The sequence below is a fragment of the Scyliorhinus torazame genome, chromosome 7 (assembly GCF_047496885.1).
Source record: "Scyliorhinus torazame isolate Kashiwa2021f chromosome 7, sScyTor2.1, whole genome shotgun sequence".
NCBI lineage: Eukaryota > Metazoa > Chordata > Chondrichthyes > Carcharhiniformes > Scyliorhinidae > Scyliorhinus > Scyliorhinus torazame.
Window position 1 is genome coordinate 114570706 of NC_092713.1, and position 23967 is coordinate 114594672.

A 23967-nucleotide genomic window follows, 5' to 3' on the forward strand; every position below is an offset into this window, starting at 1 on the left:
AGGCAGTGATGGAGAGAGAGCGAAATGGTGTCGGGCAGTGATGGAGAGAGGGCGAAATGGTGTCGGGTAGTGATGGAGAGAGGGCGAAATGCTGTCAGGCAGTGATGGAGTGAGGGCGAAATGGTGTCGGGTAGTGATGGAGTGAGGGAGAAATGGTGTCGGGTATTGATGGAGAGAGGGCGAAATGCTGTCAGGCAGTGATGGAGAGAGGGCGAAATGGTGTCGGGTAGTGATGGAGAGATCTCAGGCCAGTAAATAGGTTCAGCCTAATCCAAACCCTCCCCTTTGCACTATTCTCGCTGAGCTAGTAGTCACAGTTATGTCATAGGTTGCACAGTTCAGTGTTTGAGGTACCATTTATAAACTCACAATCTATGTATGGGCATCTGATATCTGATGTCACTATCCTGTTGTAAGTTCAATATCGAATTTTCTGAACAACTGTACATGTTTGAACGCGGTCCCATATTGCAGTGACAACCCCAGAATCATGCCACAAATACGTATATCCAGAAATGTATCATTATCTCCACCACAAAAGTGACAGCTCACTGGAGGATGGTCCCCATCTTTACCAAATGCCATTTCAGATATCCTGTTACAATGCACTATGAAGTTATGAGACAAGGGTCTGAGGCCACAATTTCCCAAATAACCTTTACTTTCTGATAACGTTGCACACTCATAGTTCATCAGCAAAAAGTCAAAGATGGTGCAGACTTGCATAGAATTCCGAGTACAGGAACAAGCCATTTAGCCCAACTGGTCTGCAGCAGGGTTTAGCTCCTCATGAGCCCTCTCAACTGGGGCTGTTTAGCTCAGGGCTAACTCGCTGGCTTTGAAAGCAGACCAAGGCTGGCCAGCAGCACGGTTTATTCCCGTACCAGCCTCCCCGAACAGGCGCCGGAATGTGGTGACTAGGGGCTTTTCACAGTAACTTCATTTGAAACCTACTTGTGACAATAAGCGATTTTCATTTCATTTCATTCACCTTACTTCATCTAGCCCGATTAACATAACTTTCTATTCTTCCCCCATGTGCTTATCTAACTTGCCGCTAAATGCACCAATGCTATCCCCTAATTCCTTACTGGACTTGCTGTAATATTTATGGCCACAGTTTTGGAATCTCCCACATGTGGCAACATCTTCTCCGCATCTACACTAGTGAGTCACTCAGTGAGTCATAATGGTAAAGACCATGATTAGGTCACACCGCAGCCTCTCTACTCTCAGCCTTCTTAACCAACACCCAGTCATGAGGCAGAAAATCTGCCCTGGATCACAGGCAAGGGAATGCAGGCTGCTGATGATCCTTGGGCAGCTGCAGGAGTATTACTGAGCTGGCTGAAGGCATGGGTGGAATAATGCCTGGATGAAATCTATGTGAAATGCAGTCTTTGGGCTTTCATTCCCGAGTCCAGTTCTATATCTGGCCAGTAATTTCTTTTCCCTTTTTAAAATTTAGAGTATCCGATAATTATTTTTTCCAATTAAGGGGCAATTAAGGACAATCCACCTACCCTGCACATCTTTTGGGTTGTGGGAGTGAGACCCACGCAGACCCGGGGAGAATGTGCAAACTCCACACAGACAGTGACCTTGGGCCGGGGTCGAACCTGGGACCTTGGCGCGGTGAGACAGCAGTGCTAACCACTGGGCCACCGTGCTGCCCTGGTCAGGAGTAGTTGATGAGAACATCAGAAGTTCAAAATTGAAGGTGTTCCATTTCCCTGCAGTAACACAAGGATACATGCACAGGTATATTTAACATGGGCGGTGAGCATCACCTACCTATTGGAATGACAATTCCCACAATGGCATGAGTGGAACTCAGCTTCTTGCTGTCGCCCTGGTTATCTGCTGCAGAGAGGTAGAAAACCACAGTTATATTACGTGCAGGTGCTTGAATGCCAGACTGTTCTGCTGTGGAAAAACAGGGTAGTTTGAGCAGCAACAGAGACCAGGTCCAAGATGGAAGGAGAAGAGTAACTCGAGCTTCATTTCCTCAATATTGATGGGCATCTCACCTCAGCTTGATCTTTGAAAAACCGAGGTGAATGCTCATTCTGTACAGGTCTTTGAGCTTTATGTAAGAAATTCTAATGAAAAGTTAGACCTGAAATGTTACCTCTCTTTCTCTCCATTCAGACGCTGTCAGAGCTGCTGGATTCTTCCGGCATTTTCTGTATTCATTTCAGATTTCCAGCAGCCATATATTGCTTCCGGATTTTAACAGGTCAAATTGTTACGCTGTAGGAGGATTGAGGGAGGTTAAACTGCTCATGTTTTGAAGAGCCGAGGAACCAGAAGTCAAGTAAGGAGGGAGGCAGGGATGTTCCAGAGAATCCTTACAGTGTGGAAGGAGACCATTCGGCCCATTGAGCCTGCATCAACCCTCCGAAAGAGCACTCTACCTAGCCCCCCCCGCCCCGCCCTATCCCCATACGTATTGATCATGGTCAATCCACCTAATCTGCACATCTTTGGACAGTGTGAGGAAACCGGAGCACCTGGAGGAAACCCATGCAGACATGGGGAGAATATGCAAAGTTCACACAGGTGTAAACTCAAAGACATTGACTAGTGGAACATGACAGTGGGATAGAGAGGGGGGATAGGGAGAATGCTACCATCCCATGACACTGCAGCATCCAAGAACGGTAATGATGTTCCTACTCCAAGTGATGTTGGAAGATGAGGAGTTTAGGCCAAATGGAAGCGAATAGAATGGCACTCACACCAGCTCCTACTTACCCTCTCTGGGTTGCATGATGAAGGCTGGGAACGAGTGCACTACCTTTCCTGGTCAGTGAAGCAAATACTACAAGGAAACATAAGGAGTGTTGTCCTGCAAGACTTACATAACGGCGAGGAACTGTTACTGTGGATTAAATTGTCTGCATCGGTGGAGCCAGGGAAGAGCTGATGTGGACCTCCTGTGACGATGCCAGTCAGAACTGTTGTACCAGCTGTATTGGTTATATTAGCAGAAATCAGTGTACTGGAGATGTCTGCGTCAGGCATTGGAGTTGCGTTGTCACTGGTCACTGAGGGGACGGTAGGAATCTTTCCAGCTGTTACAAAAAAGACACAGAGACTATAACTGCAGCCTGACCAAAGAGTTTGAAGTGACCTAGCTCTAGAAGGCAGCAATTCCCCAGGATTCAGATAGAAAGGGTGGATTTGCAACAGAGGAGAATTATACAGTATGTATATCACAGAAAGAGGCGATTCAGACCAACTGGTCCATGTCAGTATTGATGCTCCACATGAGTCTCCTTCTACCACTCCATCTAACCTTATCTCCATTTATTCCGTCATTCCCCACGTGTAACTATCTTGCTTTCCTTTAAATTATCTATGTTATTCCTATGTTTTTCCCAATTTCTTTATTGGATTTATTAATAAGTTCATAAGATATAGGAGCAGAATTAGGCCATTTGGCCCATCGAGTGCTTCACCATTCGATCATGGCTGATCTCATCCTGGCCTTAACTCCACCGTCCTGCCCGCTCTCCATACCCCTTCAACCCATTACCAATTAAAAATCAGTTTAACTCTTCCTTAAATTTACCTACCGTCTCAGCATCCACTGCACTCTGGGATAGTGAATTACACAGAGTCACAACCCTCTGAGAGAAGTAGTTTCTCCTCAACTCTGTTTTAAATTTGTTATCTCTGATCCTAATGACCTCATTCTAGAATGCCCCATAAGAGGAAGCATCCGCTCCACATCTACTTTATCCATACCTTTTGATCTCCCCTCATTCTTCTAAACTCTAGAGAGCATAGGCCTAAACTATTCAATCTCTCTTCATATGACAAACCGCTTGATGCACGATCAATGACCACTAAAGCGAGGTTGTAGTCCAACTGAAGGCTTTAATAAGCTAGATGTTTCCCCCAGCAGCTCAGGTACAGAAAGAAAGCTGCTGGGGCGGCACGGGCTCTTATACCCCGCCTTGCAGGGCGGAGCTACCATACAGCTTGACCAATAGGAAACGTACAATATCTACCAATGGTGTTCCAGCATTACCAGATACCGTAATACCTCTACACAGACTACCACATTCACCCCCTGTCAAAAAAAAGAGTCCGGCGGGGGTGGTGGCTTGATATTACAACATGATAACGTGGTAGAAATTATAGTAATGGAGGTACCATAATACCTCCGTACAGCATTTTGTAACTATTTACAGATTCATAATTAACTATACACTTTAAAATGAAGCAATCAGTCGATCGGGGGCCCTGGTCGTCCTCTGTGATCGTCGAAGCTTCGGTGGCGACTCCGGTGAAGGCTCGGGCGTCTGTGACTCCGGGAGCGTGGCCTCGATCTCTGTGGCAGCTTCAACACCCCTAGACGGCGCTGGTGGGGAAAACGGTTGACCTGGGAAGGGAGCGTCTGCGGGGTGCGTCGGTGGGTGGGGGGGCCTAGACGGGGCCGGCGGACGGATCGATCCACCTGTAAGGTGCACTGGTCGGAGGGAGGGTGGGACTGGTGGCTGGGGTGTGCGTGGGGATCTGGCGGGCGCCAGGTCTCGTAGGGAGACCGTATCTTGTCGGGCGTCGGGGTACGCCACGTAGGTGTACTGGGGGTTAGCATGGAGAAGATGGACCCTCTCGACCAACGGGTCGGATTTGTGCACCCGCACTGGTTTTCGGAGCAGGATGGGTCCGGGAGCTGCCAGCCATGTCGGGAGCGAGGTCCCAGAGGAGGACTTCCTGGGGAAGACAAGGAGGAGTTTGGTTGTTCGTGGTAGAAAGCAGCGACTGGATGTACAAAGCAGCGAGCGGATGGAGTGGAGGGCATCCGGGAGGACATCCTGCCAGCGGGAGACTGGGAGATTCCTGGACTGTAGGGCCAGTAGGACGGTCTTCCAGACCGTTCCGTTCTCTCTCTCTACCTGTCCGTTACCCCGGGGGTTGTAACTGGTCGTCCTGCTCGAGGCGATGCCCTTGCTGAGCAGGAATTGACGCAGTTCGTCGCTCATAAAGGAGGACCCCCTATCACAATGCATGAAACGGGGAACCCGAACAGTGCAAAGATGCTATGGAGGGCCTTGTTGACGGTGGTTGCGGTCATGTCGGGGCAGGGGATGGCGAATGGGAACCGGGAGTACTCGTCAATCACGTTCAGGAAGTACGTGTTGTGGTCGGTGGAGGGGACGGGGGCCTTTGAAGTCCATGCTGAGGCGATCAAAGGGACAGGAAGCCTTTATCAGGTACGCTTTCTCTGGACGGTAGAAGTGCAGTTTGCACTCCGTGCAGATTTGGCAGTTCCTGGTGGCTGTCCTGACCTCCTCGATGGAGTAGGGCAGGTTGCAGGTCTTGATAAAGTGGAAAAAGCGAGTGACCCCCAGGTCACAGAGGTCCTCGTGGAGGGCTCGGAGGCGGTCCGCTTGTGGGTTGGCACATGCGCCGCGGGACAGGGCATCAGGAGGCTCGTTTAGCTTCCCGGGACGATACAAGATCTCGTAGTTGTACGTGGAGAGTTCGATCCTCCACCACAAGATCTTATCGTTTTTTGTCTTGCCCCGCTGTGCATTATCGAACGTGAAAGCAACCGACCGTTGGTCAGTGCGGAGAGTGAATCTCCTGCCGGCCGGGTAATGCCTCCAATGTCGCACAGCTTCTCCTATGGCCTGGGCCTCCTTTTCGACTGAGAAGTGGCGGATTTCGGAAGCATGGAGGGTACGTGAGAAGAAGGCCACGGGTCTGCCCGCTTGGTTGAGGGTAGCCGTCAGAGCTACGTCAGACGCGTCGCTCTCGATCTGGAAGGGGAGGGACTCTTCGATGGCGTGCATCGTGGCCTTTGCAATGTCTGCTTTGATGCGGCTGAAGGCCTGGCGGGCCTCTATCGACAGGGGAAAAACTGTGGATTGGATCAAGGAATGGGCCTTGTCCACATAGTTGGGGACCCACTGGGCATAGTAAGAGAAAAACCCTAGGCAGTGCTTCAGGGCCTTGGAGCAGTGAGGGAGGGGGAACGCCATAAGGGGGCGCATGCGTTCAGGGTCAGGGCCTATAACTCCATTTCACACTACGTAGCCGAGGATGGCTAGGCAGTCGGTGCTAAACACGCATTTATCCTTGTTATACGTAAGGTTAAGGATCTTTGCGGTCTGGAGGAATTTTCGGAGGTTGGTGTTGTGGTCCTGCTGGTCGTGGCCGCAGATGGTGACATTATCGAGATACGGGAATGTTGCCCGTAAACCGTACCGGTCAACCATTCGGTCCATCTCGTGCCGGAAGACTGAGACACCGTTGGTGACACCGAAGGGTACCCTTAAGACGTGATAGAGCCGCCCATCTGCCTCGAAGGCAGTGTATTTGCGGTCACTAGTGCAGATGGGGAGCTGGTGGTAGGCGGACTTAAGATCCACCGTGGAGAAGACCTTGTAATGCGCGATCCTGTTTACCAGGTCGGATATGCGGGGGAGAGGGTACACGTCCAACTGCGTAAACCTGTTGATGGTCTGACTGTAGTCGATGACCATCCTATGCTTCTCCCCGGTCTTTACCACTACTACTTGAGCCCTCCAGGGGCTGTTACTGGCTTCAATGACCTGTTCCCTCAGTAGCCTTTGGACCTCTGACCTAATAAAGATCCGGTCCTGGGCACTGTAGCGTCTGGTCCTGGTGGCGATGGGTTTACAATCCGGGGTGAGGTTCGCAAACAGGGAAGGCGGGTCGCCCTTAAGGGTCGCGAGGCCGCAGACAGTAAGGGGGGGTATAGGGCCGCCGAATTGGAAGGTCAGACTTTGAAGGTTATTTGAAGACGGAAATTTTTGAACTCCCTTCCCTGGACTGTGAGGTTTGCTACACAAAACCCCTTTATCTCCACTGAGTGGGAACCGGAGGCCAGTGAGATTTTTTGATTAACAGGGTGGATGAGGACGGAACAGCGCCTTACCGTGTCAGGGTGTATGAAGCTCTCCGTGCTCCCAGAGTCGATTAGGCAGGACGTCTTGTGCCTGTTGATGAATACGGTTGTCGTTGCGGTTGAGAGTGTTCGAGGCCGAGATTGATCCAGAGTCACCGAGGCCAATCTTAGTAGTTGAGAGTTCTGTTCGGGCAGTGTGTGGTCAGTCGAGCTGGGGTCCTGGGGGTTCATCCAAGATGGCGTCTCCCATTGGTTGCACATGGCCGGTGGAGCACAAAATGGCGGCGCCCATCCCTCCAACGTGGCCTCCGTGGAACAAGATGGCGGCGCCCGGGGTCCGCACGTGGCCCTGGGATATGGAGGTGGCGACTGCTGGCCGCACAGGGCCCATGGAGAAGTTTGTAGTTGCGGTCCGCATTCGCCGCTGTAGACCGCGGCCACCGCTCGGGCCTGACACCCCCCCACGAAATGGCCCTTTTTGCCGCATCCCTTGCAGGTGGATGCGCGGGCCGGGCAGGGCTGGCGAGGGTGCTTGGCCTGCCCACAAAAGTAGCAGCTGGGCCCTTCGGGGTTGCCAGGCCGCCTTGCAGCGCAGGCCTGTGGGGAAACGGGGAAAGTCTCGGGGTCGGCCGCGGCGGGGTTCCACGCTGCCATGGGGACATGCTGCGCGGTCGCAAACGTAGGCACGGGCGTTCCTGGAGGCCACGTCCAGGGAGTCTGCAAGGGCCCGTGCCTCCCTGAGACCCAGGGTGTCCTTCTCTCTAACAGGCGCTGGCGGATTTGTGACGAAAGCATACCTGCCACGAAAGCGTCCCGGACTAAGAGTTCCGTGTGTTCGCTCGCCGAAACTCATGGGCAGCCGCAGCTTCTTCCCAGCACCAGGACGCGGTAGAATTCCTCCAGCGATTCTCCAGGGGTTTGTCGCCTTGTTCCAAGCAAGTGCCGGGCGTAGACCTGGTTTACCGGGCGAATATAGTGTCCTTTTCGCAGCTCAATTGCTGCATCGAAGTCTTCCGCTTCCTTGATTAGGGTATAAATCTCCGGGCTCACCCTTGAGTGCAGGACGTGCAGTTTCTGCTCTCCCATGGGTGCATTTTTGGCTGTCTCGAGATACCCTTTAAAGCACGCCAGCCAGTGCTTAAAGATTGCCGCTGAGTTCGCCGTGTGGGGGCTAAGTGTGCAGACACTCCGGCTTGATTCGGAGCTCCATCCTTTCTTCTTAAAATTCTAGCTTACTAAATTGAAGCACGATCAATGACCACTAAAGCGAGGTTGTAGTCCAACTGAAGGCTTTAATAAGCTAGATGTTTCCCCCAGCAGCTCAGGTACAGAATGAGGGCTGCTGGGGTGGCACGGGTTCTTAAACCCCACCTATCAGGGCGGAGCTATTATACACTCTAGCCAATAGAAAGCATACAGTTTCCACCAATGGTGCTTTAGCCTATCAGGTACCGTAATACCTATAATACCACACTTATTAAATTGATGCATGATCAATGACCACTAAAGCGAGGCTGTAGTCCAACTGAAGGCTGTAATAAGCTAGATGTTTCCCCCAGCAGCTCAGGTACAGAAAGAAGGCTGCTGGGGCGGCATGGGATCTTATACCCCGCCTTGCAGGGCGGAGCTACCATACAGCTTGACCAATAGGAAACGTACAATATCTACCAATGATGTTCCAGCATTACCACCTACCGTAATACCTCTACACAGACTACCACACCCCTCATCTCTGGAATCAACCTAGTGAATCTCCTCTGAACTGCCTCTAATGCCACTACATCTTTCCTCAAATAATGACTTATGGCCCCTCGTTTTGGTCACCCCCAGAAGTGGAAATTTTTTATATGTATCTATCTTGTTCAACCCTGTCAAAATCTTAACGGTCGCTAACAGGTCACCCCTCAATCTTTTCTTTTCTAACAAAAAGTGGCCCAAGTCTGTGAAGAAATGCTGTCCTTGAAAACTTGGAAACAAATCCCTGAATCCATAAAAAAATCAGAACTGAAAAACCACACTTACTTCTGGAACACTTTCTCATGTCTTGACCAAGTTTCATGTCATCAGGACAGGCACATGTATATTTTGGAGAATGGAGGTTGATTTGGGGAGCCGACAAGCACAGGTACTGGCATCCTCCGTTTGGCGTAATACCATGTTCACAAAAGTTTACAACTATTTAAGAAAGGAAGAAACATTTCAGTTTCTGGACAAAAGTAAATAAAATGTTCAATAATTGAGGGGGGTGCCCAATCCATCACGCAAACCAGCCTCCCATCCATGGACTCCGTCTACAATTCCCGCTGACTCGGAAAGGCAGCCAGCATAATTAAGGACCCCACGCACCCCGGACATACTCTCTTCCACCTCCTTCCGTCAGGAAAAAGATACAAAAGTTTGAGATCACGTACCAATCGACTCAAGAAGAGAGTTTTGAATGGACCTACCTCGTATTAAGTTGCTCTTTTCTCTACACCTTGCTATAACTGTAACATTATATTCTGCAGTCTCTCCTTCCTTCCCTATGTACATATGTGTTGTTTGTACAGCATGCAAGAAACAATACTTTTCACTGTATACTAATACATGTGACAATAATAAATCAAATCAAAAAAATTTAAAAATAAATTTCAGGTTTAGACTTCAAGGAGATCCTGACAGGAATTACCTTGGGGCTGTTTTAGTTCATGGAGAATGACAATATCATGTAGATTGTACAGATTATTTGCGAGAGACGTCACATCTCTTCCACTCAGTCTGTTTGCACAGTAAATACTGTCGTGCTCAATGTCAGTCCAGTAAATCTTGTCCTGTAACAGCAAAATAAAATAATATGCCCTGTAACAGTTAAAGCAAGACTGTTGAGGTGTAAACTGAAAACACTGACGTTATGGTGTTAAATTGCTTCGATTGTTACTTTCTCTTCAGACTGAAAGGTCTACACTTCATAGACTTGCCAGGTACAATTAAAGTTCTGCTTTGAAACCTTGCAGCATACTTGTGATGCTGTGGTTGGCAATCACACCGCGTTAGCTTTCACTCACTATGTTTCAAGTGCAGCTCAAGTATGTAATTGGCCACAGTATCAGGGGTTTAAATTGTAATCTGGTCTATGTCTATCTTATATATGAAGTGTTGGCATTTCATATTCAGGAAACAATGCTTCTTTCCTTGTTTTGTTAATGTCAAAAACCAATGGTGTGACACCAAACTTGATTTAAATTTCATCGGTAAACGGTGCGTAGGAGGTGATCACAGAATTTCACTTCTACAAGCTTGTGATTTGGAATTAATGCATCCAAATCTACACTCTAACAGAGGCCTGCAAGGCAATAAGAGTACAAAGTAAAAAAAGAATACATTGGGGCACTCGCATCTCCTCAGGTACTGAAGCAGTTCATGTCCAAATGCAGAAGACCTGGACAATATCCAGGCTTGGGCTGACAAGTGGCAAGTAACAGGCAGTGACCATCTCCAACAAGAGAGAATCTAACCATCAATTACCAGTTAGCTCTGTTGCTTCACAGCGCCAGGCTCCCAGGTTCGATTTCTGCTTGGGTAACTATCTGTGCGGAGTCTGCACATTCTCCCCGTGTCTGCGTGGGTTTCTTCCGGGTGCTCCGGTTTCCTCCCACAAGTCCTGAAAGACGTGCTTATTAGGTGAATTGGACATTCCGAATTCTCCCTCAAGTGTACCCAAACAAGCGCCATAGTGTGGTGACTAGGGGATTTTCACAGTAACTTCATTGCAGTGTTAATGTAAGCCTACTTGTGACACTAATGAAGATTATTTATTATTTTAATTATTTTATCATCCCTTGATATTCAATGGCATTACCATCACTGAATCCCCCATTACATCATCCTGGGGGTTACCATTGATCAGAAACTGAACTGGACTAACCATATAAACTCTCAGGCTACAAGAGCTGATCAGAGAAAGGAATCCTGCAGCAAATAACTTCCCAAAGTCTGTCCACTATCTACAAGGCACAAGTCAAGAGTGTGATGGAATACTCTCCACTTGCCTGGCAGAGTGTAGCTCCAACAACAGTCAAGAAGCTCAACACCATCCAGGACACAGCTGCCTGCTTCATTGGCACCCCTTCCACAAACATTCACCCACTCCACCATCGACACACAGCAGCAGCAGTGTGTACCATCCATTAGATGCACTTCAGAAACTCACCCACAATCCTTAGACAGCATCTACCAAACCCACGATCACTACCATTTTGAAGGACAAGGGCAGCAGATACATAGGAACATCACCACCTGGAAGTTCCTCTCCAAGCCACACAACATCCTGACTTGGAAATATATCGCTGCGCGCTGCTCCTTCACTATCGCGGAGTTAAAATCCTGGAACTCCCTCCCTAACAGCACTGTGGCTGTACCCACACCTCACAGACTGCAGCGGTTCAAGCAGGCAGCTCATCATCACTTTCTCAAGGGAAACTAGGGATGGGCAATAAATGCTGGCCGAGCCGGTGCTGCCCACATGCCATAATAAAAACTAGGGGCAGGATTCTCTGGCAGCAGACGCCGAAATCGGGAAATGCGATTGGGCAGAGGATCGGTTGAGGGGCCAAAATCGTGGCTGGCACTGGGCGTCGCCAAAATTGCCATGCTCCAGTTCCTCGACAGCGGCATCAATTTGTTCTCCTCCGCACATACAAGAAATGCCACCTGCACATCATTAGCGGGCCTGACCCAGTATTCTCCAAGGTCTCCACGATAGTCCGCCTAGGCAGGAGGAATTATCGACGGCGAGTTTCACTTGTGGTTTTAAAAATCGGCAAACAAGTGCCGTGGCCGTTGAGGGAGAGAGAAGAGGTAGGACATGCAGAGGCACGAACGTGGGCTGCTGGACCTAACACTTGGTGTGGGGGGCTGTCATGGAAGTCCACTGATTGTGTTTTGGTGTCAGCACTTAGTCTCTGATACGGAGAATCCCACCCTAAATGTGCTTCACCTAATATCTATGTATTTACATAGTGTATTTATCGCATGTCCTATGTTTTTCATGTATTGAACAATCTGCCTGAACTGTACGCAGAACAATACTTTTTACTGTACCTCGGTACACGTGACAATAAATCTAAATCTAAAAAATGCCCTTCGGTTGGAGGATAGGAGGGATGGAGAATAAGGAAAGAAAGTGTGAATACCAAAGTTCCTCTTTCACATTGATGTTCATGTGCATCGCTTATAGATGTTGAAGGACAGATGGAGGAGGGCTGGACCGTGATGTTCTCTTCAGTCAAATATCCTGTGGAATAGTGGTCAAAAATGACTGTAGGCCCTTCAGGGAAGCAGCAATGGGAAGAAAAGATAAAGTGTGGAACCAGCTGAGCTCCATATCTTATTTCCAGTAGGATAAAATCTTCTTTACTCAATTACATAGGAACTGCTTAAACTGGGAATGTGCTTTAAACTCATTGTGGATTCGCAGACTTGGTAACATGGAAAGAAATATATGCCAAGCACACAAACTGCGATACTGAATTAAACTAAAAATGATCACTTTTGCAAATAGTCAGGCGCCAATGAAAACGCTCCCAGGTTCCAGCCTTACCTCAAAAACTGTGAGTGCTGAAGGGTGCCCCAAGTATTCTTCTGAGAATAATAATGTTTTCCTGTTCCCACCATTCAGATCAATGCTGGACAGCTCATGCAGTTTGGAGTCAACCCAGTAGAGGCGCTGGTTCAGTAAATCTGTAATCAGTACAAACCCTGGGTCACTGCAGGCTCCTCATCTCCTTCCAGCAGGAATAACATGCCCTTAGTCATATCAAAATCCAAAACTAAGACACAATGGATGGGGTTTTAACTGCTGGTGTTAATGTAAAATGGGAAATTCCAATCAACAGCTCATTATACATCCTGCCTGACTTTCCTTTTCACTAGGGCTTATCAATATGTCCCAAGGGTAGTCAGGCCAATGCCAATTTAGCCTAACTTAGACAAGTCTAAGAAACATTGCAAAGTATTCAAATATCAGGGAAGCAAGTAACAAATTAGGGAATTAGGAATAAGAGGAGGTCAGATGGATATTTTCCTTCACAATCATTTGGATGAATAATTTGCTTCGGCAATTCTGGACACGGAACGGATACCGCGAATCGGCAGGCAGGAGTATTCCCTTCCAGTCGGGGAACACTTCAGCAGTCAAGGACATTCAGCCTCCGAGCTTTGAGTAAACATTCTCCAAGGCGGCTTTCAAAACACACAACGCAGAATCACCGAGCAGAAACTGGAAGCCAAGTTCCGCACGCATGAGGACGGCCTCAACTGGGATCTCGGGTTCATGTCACATTACACCCCCACCATACTGCCCGGGTCTGCAGAATCCTACTAACTGTCCTGGCTTGAGACAATTCACACGTTGATTACCACTCACTCCACCCACACTATCTATTCCTGTAAAGATTTGTTTACCTGTAAAGACTCACATTCCAACCATTCTTCACATTCCAATCCGTAATTATCTTGCAATTTGGTCTTTCCTAGATATGCTGCGATTGTGAACCTGCATCCACTTCACCCAATGAAGGAGCAGCGCTCCAAAAGATTGTGATTTCAAATGAACCTGTTGGACTTTAACCTGGTGCTGTGAGACTTCTTACTATTTCAGAGGGTAGTTAAGGATCAACAATATTGCTATGGGTCTGGAATCACATGTAGGTCAGACCAAGTCAGGATGGCAGGTTTCATAGAATCATAGAATTTACAGTGCAGAAGGAGGCCATTCGGCCCATCGAGTCTGCACCAGCTCTTGGAAAGAGCACCCGACACAAGCCCACACCTCCATCCTATCCCCATAACCCAGTAACTCCACCCAACACTAAGGGCAGTTTTAGACACGAAGGGCAATTTAGCATGGCCAATCCACCTAACCTGCACATCTTTGGACTGTGGGAGGAAACCGGAGCACCCGGAGGAAATCCACGCACACATGGGGAGAACGTGCAGACTCCTCACAGACAGTGACGCAAGCCGGGAATCGAACCTGGGACCCTGGAGCTGTGAAGCAATTGTGCTAACCACCATGCTGCCCCTTCACTAAAAGACATTAATGAACCAGATGGCCTTCATGTCAATCAATGCACATCTTCCTGACAGTCACATTAAGAAAAGGATTAAGGCAGGAAAATATGCTCTGTTTTGTTTTGCTTCTCCAGCCTAAACTAATGGGTGGCATGGTGGGAAAAGTGGTTAGCACTGTTGCTTCACAGCGCCAGGGTTCCAGGTTTGAGTCCTGGCTTGGGTCACTGCCTATGCAGAGTCTGAACATTCTCCCAGTGTCTGCATGAGTTTCTTCCGGGTGCTCCGGTTTCCTCACACTAGTCCTGAAAGACGTGCTATTAGGTGAATTGGACATTTTGAATTCTCCCTCTGTGTACCCGGACAGGTGCCGGAGTGTGGCGACTAGGGAATTTTCACGGTAACTTCATTGCAGTGTTAATTTAAGTCTACTTGTGACAATAATAAAGATTATTATTATCAGCACCAATTTCACTAAACTTTAATACATTGCTGTGACATCACCTACCTAAAGTGATTCCATTTGGCCATTCAATATTGTCCGTGACGAGCGACTGACGATCAACTCCATTCAGCCCAGCTTTCTCGATCTTTGCAGGATTACCCCAATCAGACCAATACATGAACCTAATTAAACAGGACCAAAGGTTTGTGAATGACTAGTAAACAAACCACTATCCAAATCAAAAATACTGTGAAATGCTTGACGAGTACTTACCCTCGAACTGCGTCAAGCGAGATGGCTCTGGGCTTGTCGAGCTCAGTATTGATGAGAGTCTTTCTTTTGGATCCATCTGCAGTTGCCATGGAGATAGATCTGGTGCCAGAGTCCGTCCAGTATATATTCTTGTGAACCCAATCTATTGCTATGCCCTCAGGAGTTTGGAGATCAGACTTGATCAGGTGCACATGTTGGCTTGGATCGCTGGCTTTTTCCAAAGGAGCGCTGCAAAAAATAGGATTATAGTCCAATGTAACATTAGTATCCAAGTTAACCCAACCAAGAGTAACAATTGTGCCACATTTGCAAACCATTTCCAAATATGTAACCAACCAAGCTGAGCAATTAAAATATTCTAGATGTTTGAATTTTAAGTTTTGAGAAAAGGTTAAGAAAGGTGGCCTCAATTTCCAGGGAAAGGAAAGACTGAAGTTCCTGCTCCTGACTGTTATCTAGTAACCAATAAGAAACCCAGCTTTTAAAAAAAAAAAATTTTTTTAATTCTCCTTTTTCACATTTTCTTCCAAATTTACACCCACCAACAATAAACAATAATCAGTAACAAATATGTCAATTCCCATATCAATAACAACGATCCCATCCTCCCACCAAACCCCAAACATTAGTTGTTCACACAAACAAATGACAAAAAGGAAATAGGGATCACCCATAGTCGCCATTAACACACACAGCCCCCCTCCCCAAAACCCTCCCACCCACCCGCCTCAACTAATGTTCGATGTTATCCAGTTCTTGAAAGTGCATAATAAATAATGCCCATGAATTGTAGAAACTTAACCTTCTCAAGAGTCAAGAATTCCAACAGGTCCCCCCGCCACGCCAGGGCACAGGGTGGAGAGGTTGCCCTCCAACCTATCAGGGTCCGCCTTCGGGCAATCAACGAGGCGAAGGCTGCAACATCTGCTCCGCACCCGTTTCCAACCCTGGCTGGTCCGACACCCCGAATATGGCCTCCCGGGGGCCCGGGTCCAGTTTCACGTGCACCACTTTAGAAATTACCCTAAAACGCTCCTTCCAGTAATCCTCTAGCTTTGGACAGGACCAAAAGATATGAACGTGGTTAGCGCCACCCCCCCCCCCCCCCAACCCCGGCAATGTTCACACACATCTTCTACTCCTTCAAAGAATCGGCTCATCCTCGCCCTCGTGAGGTGTGCTCTGTATACCACCTTCAGCTATATCAGCCCCAACCTCGCGCACAAGGTGGAGTCATTCACTCTCTGGAGCACCTCACACCAGAACCCCTCCTCCATATCCTCTCCCAACTCTTCCTCCCACTTTGCTTTGATCTCTTCCAGTGGTGCCTTCTCCTCTTCCAAAATAGCTCCGTAAACCGCCGACACTACCCCCTTCTCCAGTCCCCCTGTCATCAGCATCTCCTCCAGCAATGTGGAGGCCGGCTCCACCGGGAAGCTCTGTATCTCCTTTCTGGCAAAATCTCGAACCTGCATGTATCTAAACCTTTCCCCCTGCTCCAGCCCATACTTCGCTTCCAGCTCCTTCAATCCTGCAAACCGACCCCTAAGAAACAAATATTTTAGTGTCTTAATCCCCTTCTCCTCCCATTTCCGAAAATTTCCATCCCACTTCCCTGGTTCAAATCTGTGGTTCTCCCGAATCGGCATTTCCCTTGACCCTGCCCCCAACCCGAAGTGTCCCCGGAGCTATCGGGAGCGGCGCTGTTGCTAGTGCCTTCAGCCCCGACCCCCTGCACAAACTCTCCTCCATTCTGACCCACTGAGAATCAATCCCTCTGACCCAGCTCTGCACCTTCTCCACATTCGCCGCCCAGTAGTAATACATCAGGTTCGGGAGACCCAAACCCCCTGCCTCCCTTCCCCTCTGTAGTAGCATCTTTCTCACTCTGGCCACTCTTCCCTCCCCATATGAACGAAGTAATCCTTCCTTCAATCTTTCTGAAAAAAGCCTTTGGCAGGAAAATCGGTAGGCATTGAAAAATAAACAGAAATCGCGGCAACACATTCATTTTACCCACCTGTACCCGACCCGCCAGTGACAGAGGGAGACCATCCCACCTTGCCAGATCAGCTTTCACTCTCCCCACCAAACTAGAAATGTTGTACCTGCAGAGCCCCACCCCCCCACTCCCGGGCAACCTGCACCCCCAGGTACCTAAAGTGAGTCCCTGCCCTACGGAATGGCAGTCCCCCCCACCCCTGCACCTACCCCCCGGCTGAGACACCACAAAATACTCACTCTTGCCTAGATTTATTTTGTACCCCAAGAAAGACCCAAACACTCGAAGCAGCTCCAATATTCCCCCTAGCGGGGCTGGTTTAGCACAGTGGGCTAAGACAGCTGGCTGGTAATGCAGAACATGACCAGCAGCGCGGGTTCAATTCCCGTTCCAGCCTCCCCGAACAGGCGCCGGAATGTGGCGACTAGGGGCTTTTCACAGTAACTTCATTGAAGCCTACTTGTGACAATAAGCGGTTATTATTATTGTTATTATCATTGACGCACTCGGTTCCGACACGTATAACAGCAAGTCATCGGCATACAAGGCCACCCTGTGCTCTATCCCCCTCCGCACTATTCCTTTCCATACCCCCGAACTTCTTAATGCGATGGCCAACGGCTCAATCGCGAGTGCAAACAGCAGGGGGGGACATAGGACATCCCTGCCTAGTCCCCCGGTGGAGAGAAAAGTATCTTGAGCTGATGTTGTTTGTGCGGACACTCGCCCTCGGCTCCTTATATAGCAGCTTTACCCAGTTCACAAATCTTGGTCCAATCCCAAACCGCTCCAGAACTGCCATCAAGTACCCCCATTCTACCCGGTCGAACGCCTTCTCAGCGTCCAATGCCACAACCACCACTGTTTCCTTCCCCTCCGCCGGTGCCATAACCATGTTCGATACCCTTCTAACGTTTGAAAAGAACTGCCTCCCTCTCACGAACCCCGTGTGATCCTCCCCTATCATCTTCGGGAGACACGCCTCCAGCCTACCCGCCAGTACATTAGCCAATACCTTTGCGTCCACATTTAGAAGTGATATGGGCCTATACGACCCACACTCCGTCGGATCATTATCTTTTTTTAGCAACAGGAAAATCGATGCCTGCCCCAAAGTTTGTGGCAACACCCACTTCCCTATCGCCTCTTCAAACATCCCCACCATCAGGGGTGCCAGCTTATCCTTGAATTTTTTATAATATTCCACCAAAAACCCATCCGGCCCTGCCACCTTCCCCGACTGCATCCTCCCAATCGCATCCTTTATCTCCTGCTCCAACTATCGCTCCTTCTAATGTAGCCCTGTCCCCCTCCCCTAACCTCAGGTACGCGAACCCATCTAGAAATTCCTGCATCTCCCGGTCTCCCCCAGGTGGCTCTGACCTGTACAACTCTTAAAACTCCTTAAAGACCTTGTTTGTTTTTTTTTATAAGTGTTTTTTATTGGGTTTTTGAACAAAGTATATTTACCGTTATGTACACAGGATAAGAAACATGTATATATATATATATATATATACACACACACACACATATATATAGAGAAGAGAAGGGCACACCCAAACATACCAGAGAAAGGAAAATAGTAAATAGTAAAAAAAAAAAACCAATAAAAAATAAAATCGGATAACTGGTAGGGTATTGTGCACCAGCTCAACAGCAGCAACTCTGGCAAAATTATTTACAACACATTAGTAGGCGACTGTTTGCGGGAGGGAGGGAGGGAGGGAGGAAGGTGGTGGAGACCGGGGAGGTAAATATACATTCAGGTGCCGGAGAGACAATTACAGTGGGCAATACTCGAATGGGTTTGGTGTTGTTGTCGCTTCTCCCGGACGGATCTCGCTGCTGTCTCGCGTTCACCGCCACTTCTGCCGTTCCTCCAGTCTTTCGTCTTCATTCTCCTCGTTCCCTACTCCTGGAGATGCCATGTTCGTTATTGCATACCGTGCCTTCCTTCCGGCTCTCATTTCCCTGCCTCCCCTCCCACCTCCCTGGTTCTCCTCTCTTGTTCCCGGTCTCTTCCCTCTCCCCTCCCCTCCCCCCGTGGTTCGCCTTTCTTTCCTCGTAGGTTTAGCTGTTTCTCTCTCCCCCCCCCCCACCTCCCGGTCTATCTCTCCCTTTCATGCTTTGGCTACTTACCCCTGATTCTTGGCTACCTGGCTATTCTTCCTCTTGTTCGTTGGCTTCAAACAGGTCCCGGAACAGTTGGGTGAATGGCTCCCACGTTCTGTGGAAGCCGTCGTCTGGCCCTCGGATGGCGAATTTGATTTTCTCCATTTGGAGAGATTCCGAGAGGTCGGACAGCCAGTCTGCAGCTTTGGGTGGTGCTGCTGACCGCCAGCCGAACAGGATTCTACAGCGGGCGATCAGGGAGGCAAAGGCAAGGGCGTCCGCCCTCCTCCCCAGGAATAGATCTGGCTGGTCTGATACCCTGAAGACCGTCACTTTCGGGCATGGCTCCACCCTCACCCCCACCACCTTGGACATTGCCTCGAAGAAGGTTGTCCAGTACTCCGCAGGTCTGGGGCAAGACCAGAACATGTGGGCATGGTTGGCCGGGCCTACTTGGCACCGTTCACATCTATCCTCCACCTCCAGGAAGAACCTACTCATGCGGGTTCTTGCTAAGTGGGCTCTATGTACCACTTTTAGCTGTGTCAGGCTGAGCCTTGCGCACGTGGAGGTGGAGCTGACCCTATGCAGTGCTTCGTTCCAGAGTCCCCAACCGATTTAAATCCCCAGGTCCTCCTCCCATTTCTTTCTTGTTGCATCCAGTACAGTGTCGGCCCTTTCTACCAGTCGGTCATACATGTCACTACAGTTTCCTTTGTCTAGTATGCTTGCATCCAGTAGTTCTTCCAGTTGTGTCCGTCGTGGCGGTTGTGGGTACGTCCTTGTCTCCTTTCGTAGGAAATTTTTTGAGCTGTAGATACCTTAGCTCGTTCCCCCTGGCTAGCTGGAGTTTCTCTGTCAGTTCGTCCAGTGTTGCGATCCTGCCGTCCGTGTATAGGTCCCTGACTGTCAGTGTCCCTCCGTCCTGTACCCACCTTTTGAAGGTGGCGTCAGTCAGCGCTGGCATGAACCTATGGTTGTTGCAGATGGGAGCTTTACCTGACATTCTGGTCAGGCCAAATTGCTGCCGTAGTTGGTTCCAGGATTGGAGGGTAGCTATCACCACCGGGCTGCTGGAATGCTTTTTGGGTGGGGATGGGAGTGCTGCCATGGCGAGGGCCCGGAGGGAGGTCCCCATGCAGGAGGCCTCTTCCGCGCGCACCCATTCGGCTTCTGGCTCCTTGATCCATCCCCTTATTCGCTCGGCCGTCGCCGGCCAGTGGTAGAATTGTAAGTTTGGGAGGGCTAGTCCTCCCCTGGATTTTGTTTTTTGTAGGACCTTCTTTGGGATCCTAGCATTTTTCTCCCCCCCCCCCCTATGAATGCCATGATTAGTTTGTCCAGCGCTTTGAAAAAGGCCTTGGGGATGTAGATCGGAATGGGTCTAAGTGGGAAGAGGTACCTGGGCAGCACGTTCATTTTGATCGTCTGGACTCTCCCCGCGAGGAAGAGTGGGAGTGTGTTCCATCTTTGCAGGTCCTTTTTTACTTCCTGCGTCAGACTGAGAAGGTTCCATTTGTGGATCCCTTTCCAGTCATGGGCTATTTGGATCCTCAGGTAGCGGAATTTGTGTCAGGCTTGTTTAAACGGCAGTCCCGTTAGTGCTCCTTGTGGGTGTACTGGGAAGATCTCGCTTTTGCTCATGTTGAGTTTGTAGCGCGAGAAGGCGCCAAACTCTTTCAGGAGCGCGATGATTCCGTCCATGCTGCTCTGTGGGTCCGAAATGTAGAGGAGCAGGTAATCTGCATAGAGTGAGACTCTGTGCTCTCTGCCTCCCCTTCGGATCCCCCTCCAGCTTTTGCTGCTCTGAGCGCGATTGCTAGTGGCTCGATCGCTAGAGCGAACAGCAGCGGGGACAGTGGGCATCCTTGTCTGGTGCCCCTGTGCAGCTAGAAGTATCGGGAGTTGGTGTTGTTGGTCCGTACGCTCGCCGTGGGAGTGTTGCATAGGAGCTTTACCCAGGAGGTGAACCCTGTTCCAGGCCCGAACTGCTCCAGTATCTCTATGAGGTATTTCCATTCGACTCTGTCGAAGGCCTTTTCTTAAAGACCTTGGTAATCAGATCCGGAGCCAAAACCAACTTCCCTGCCCTATCAAGAAACCCAGCTTTATGGGCATTTGGTGCGGATAAAATTGCACTAGTCCCAAAGGATCAACAAGTCTACCACTGGGCTTAGGCAGCTGGATTTGGCAATGTAGAGACCAAGGACTGGGTTCTCCCATAACTGGCCGGATGGCCCGACGCCGGCGCCAAGAGCGGCGCAAACCACTCCGGTGTCGGGCCGACCGGAAAGTGCGGAATCCTCCAGACTTGGGGGGCTAGGCCGGCGCAGGAGGGGTTGGCGCAGTGCCAACCGGCGCCAAAGGGCCGCTGCGAGTTGGTGCATGCGCAGACCGTCCGGTGTGTGTCCTGTGCATGCGCAGGGGGTTTCTTCTCCGCGCCAGCCATGCCGGAGCCCTACAGAGGCTGGCACGGAAGGAAAGAGTGCCCCCATGGCACAAGCCCGCCCGCAGATCGGTGGGCCCCGATCGCGGGCCAGGCCACTGTGGGGGCCGCTCCCCACCCCCCCTCCACTCCACCCCCCCTCCACTCCACCCCCCCTCCACTCCACCCCCCCTTCCACTCCACCCCCCCTTCCACTCCACCCCCCCTTCCACTCCACTCCACCCCCCCACCACCCCCCCTCCACTCCACTCCACCCGCCCCCCCCCCCCTCCACTCCACCCCCCCACGAGGATTCACCGATCCGGCCTACAAGCCAGGTCCCGCCGTGATGGACCATGTCCATTTCACGCCGGCCGGACTGGCCAGGCAACGACGGCCGCTCGGCAAATCGGGGCCCAGAGAATTGCCGGGGGGAGGGGGGGGGGGCGCTGATAGTGGTCCCCAACCAGCATGGCGTAAACCCCGCCCCCGCCCAAAAGCCGGCGCCGGCGGGGTGGGATTCGCGCTGACCCCTGGGGATTCTCCGACCCGGCAGGGGGTCGGAGAATCCCGCCCCAAGTGCTGGTTCATAGCTACTGAAGTCACCGTTCAATTTGGTTACACAATGTGTATAGAATACATGGTCATGATGAGGTTGTTGGCAGAGTTCAGAATAATTTGGGAACCACATGTTTTAGGGTCAGCGCAAGTTGGTGATCTCTTTCATTTTTAATATATATATAGGTGGACCAGAGGTGGAAATTAATCTTCTGGATAGTTCAGTTGCTTCACAGTTCCAGGTTCGATTCCCGGCTTGGGTCACTGTCTGTGGAGTCTGTACGATCTCCCCATGTCTGCGTGTGTTTCCTCCGGGTGCTCCAGTTTCCTCCCACAGTTGAAAGATGGGCAGGTCAGGTGGATTGGCCATGCTAAATTGCCCTTAGTGTCCAAAAAAGTTAGGTGGGGTTACTGGGTTACGGGGATAGGGTGGCGGTGTGGATCGGGTGCTCTTTCCAAGGGCTGGTGCAGATTTGATGGGCCAAATGGCCTCCTCCTGCACTGTAAATTTTATCATTCCATGTGCAGGTTAGGTGGATTGGCCACGCTAAATTGCTCCTTAATTGGAAAACAATAATTGGGTACTCTTAAGTTTATTAAAGAAAAAAAAAGAATAAATACTTGTAGCAAGCATTTCTTTATGTTTTATGTGTACCTTCATGATCAAGGAAGCAACCGAACATAACATTATTGGCCCAAAATGTTGTTGAAAACAGAGAAATATTGCCAAAAATTTTCAAGTTGCACTCATCAGGACAAACTCAAAAATTCAGTTTTTCTGTTCCCTGCAAGCTTACTTTCATGTTTCATCTTCCCCTTCTTTATCAATTCTTTGCTCCTCCTTTGATGAATTCCAAACTGCTCCCAATCCTCAGGTTTGTTGTTTTTCCTGGTCAATTTATATTCCTCTTCTTTCGATCGAATACTATGTCTAATTTCCCTTGGAAGCCATGGTTTGGCCATGTTTCCTGTTTTACTTTTGTGTCAGACAGGAATAAACAATTGTTGCAGTTCCCCATGCGCTCTTTTGAATGTTTGCCATTGCCTATCCACCGTCATTCCTTTTCGTAACATTTCCCAATTCACCATAGCCAACTCGCACCTTATACCACTGTAGTTTCCTTCATTAATATTCAGGACCCTAGTCTCAGAATTAACTACGACATTCTCCACCTTGATGAAATATTCTTCATATTATGGCTGCTCATCCCCAAGGGATCTTGCACAACTAGACTGCCAATGATTCCTTTCATATTACACAATTGCCAGTCTAGGATGCCGGTTCTCTCGTTTGTTCCTCGATGTATTGGTCCAGAAAACCATCCCGTATACACTCCAGGAATCCTCCTCTACGATATTGTAACTAATTATATTTGCCCAATCTATATGCAGATTAATTGCAGATAATAACCCATAATTACAGATGTTCCTTTATCACGTGCATCTCTAATTTCCTGCTTAATGCCATTCCCAACATCAACACGACAGTTTTGGGGGGGTCCAGATATAACCCCTGCATGTTTTTACTCCCTGGTGTTTCTCAGCTCTACCCATACAGATTCCACTGTGAGATTAATTTCCTCTTTAACCAGCAATGCAACTCCACCGCCTTTTTCTTTTTGTCTGTCCTTCCTAAATAGGAAATACCCCATGATATTTAATTCCCAACCGTGGTCACCCTGGAGCCAAGTCCCCATAATCCCAACTATATCTTATCCATTTACATCTATTGGTGAGATTAATTCATCCACTTTATTGCGAATGCTCCGTGCATTAAGGCACAAAACCTTAAGGCTTGTCTTTTTAACATTACTTGTCCCGTTCCCATTATTTTTTACTGTGACCCTGTTTGATTCTGGCCCTTGGTTTCTCTACCTATCACTTTTCTTACTTCCCTTTCTGTCTTTTGTTCTTGCCCGTGATTCCCCTTCCTCACGACGCCTTGCATAGGTTCCCATCCCCCTGCCTTTTTAGTTTAAACCCTCCCCAGTCACTCCAGCAAATACTCTCCCTTGGACATTAGTCTCGGTCCTGCCCAGATGTAACCCGTCCAGTTTGTGCAGGTTCCACTTCGCCCAGAACCAGTCCCAATGTCCCAAGAACCTGAAACCCTCACCCTCACACCATCTCTTCAGCCACGTATTCATCCAATCCTGCTATTTCTGTTCTGACTAGCATGTGTCACTGGCAGTAATTCTGAGATCACAAACCTT

At 49.4% G+C, this 23967-nt stretch overlaps 1 protein-coding gene across 5 annotated transcripts in view; it reads right to left on the reverse strand.

Annotated features, from left to right (window-relative positions):
* The window catches only part of lrp8 (low density lipoprotein receptor-related protein 8, apolipoprotein e receptor), a 190619-nt gene that overhangs the window by 41204 nt on the left and 125448 nt on the right, over positions 1 to 23967 (reverse strand). For all 5 annotated transcript variants that reach the window (XM_072511292.1, XM_072511291.1, XM_072511290.1 and 2 more), the window contains 7 exons: positions 14655 to 14882; positions 14445 to 14563; positions 12468 to 12607; positions 9558 to 9699; positions 8912 to 9064; positions 2865 to 3077; positions 1795 to 1863 (listed from right to left, as the gene is read on the reverse strand). In XM_072511292.1, coding sequence (XP_072367393.1) covers positions 1795 to 1863; positions 2865 to 3077; positions 8912 to 9064; positions 9558 to 9699; positions 12468 to 12607; positions 14445 to 14563; positions 14655 to 14882 — 1064 coding nt within the window. The remainder of the gene's footprint in view (positions 1 to 1794; positions 1864 to 2864; positions 3078 to 8911; positions 9065 to 9557; positions 9700 to 12467; positions 12608 to 14444; positions 14564 to 14654; positions 14883 to 23967) is intronic.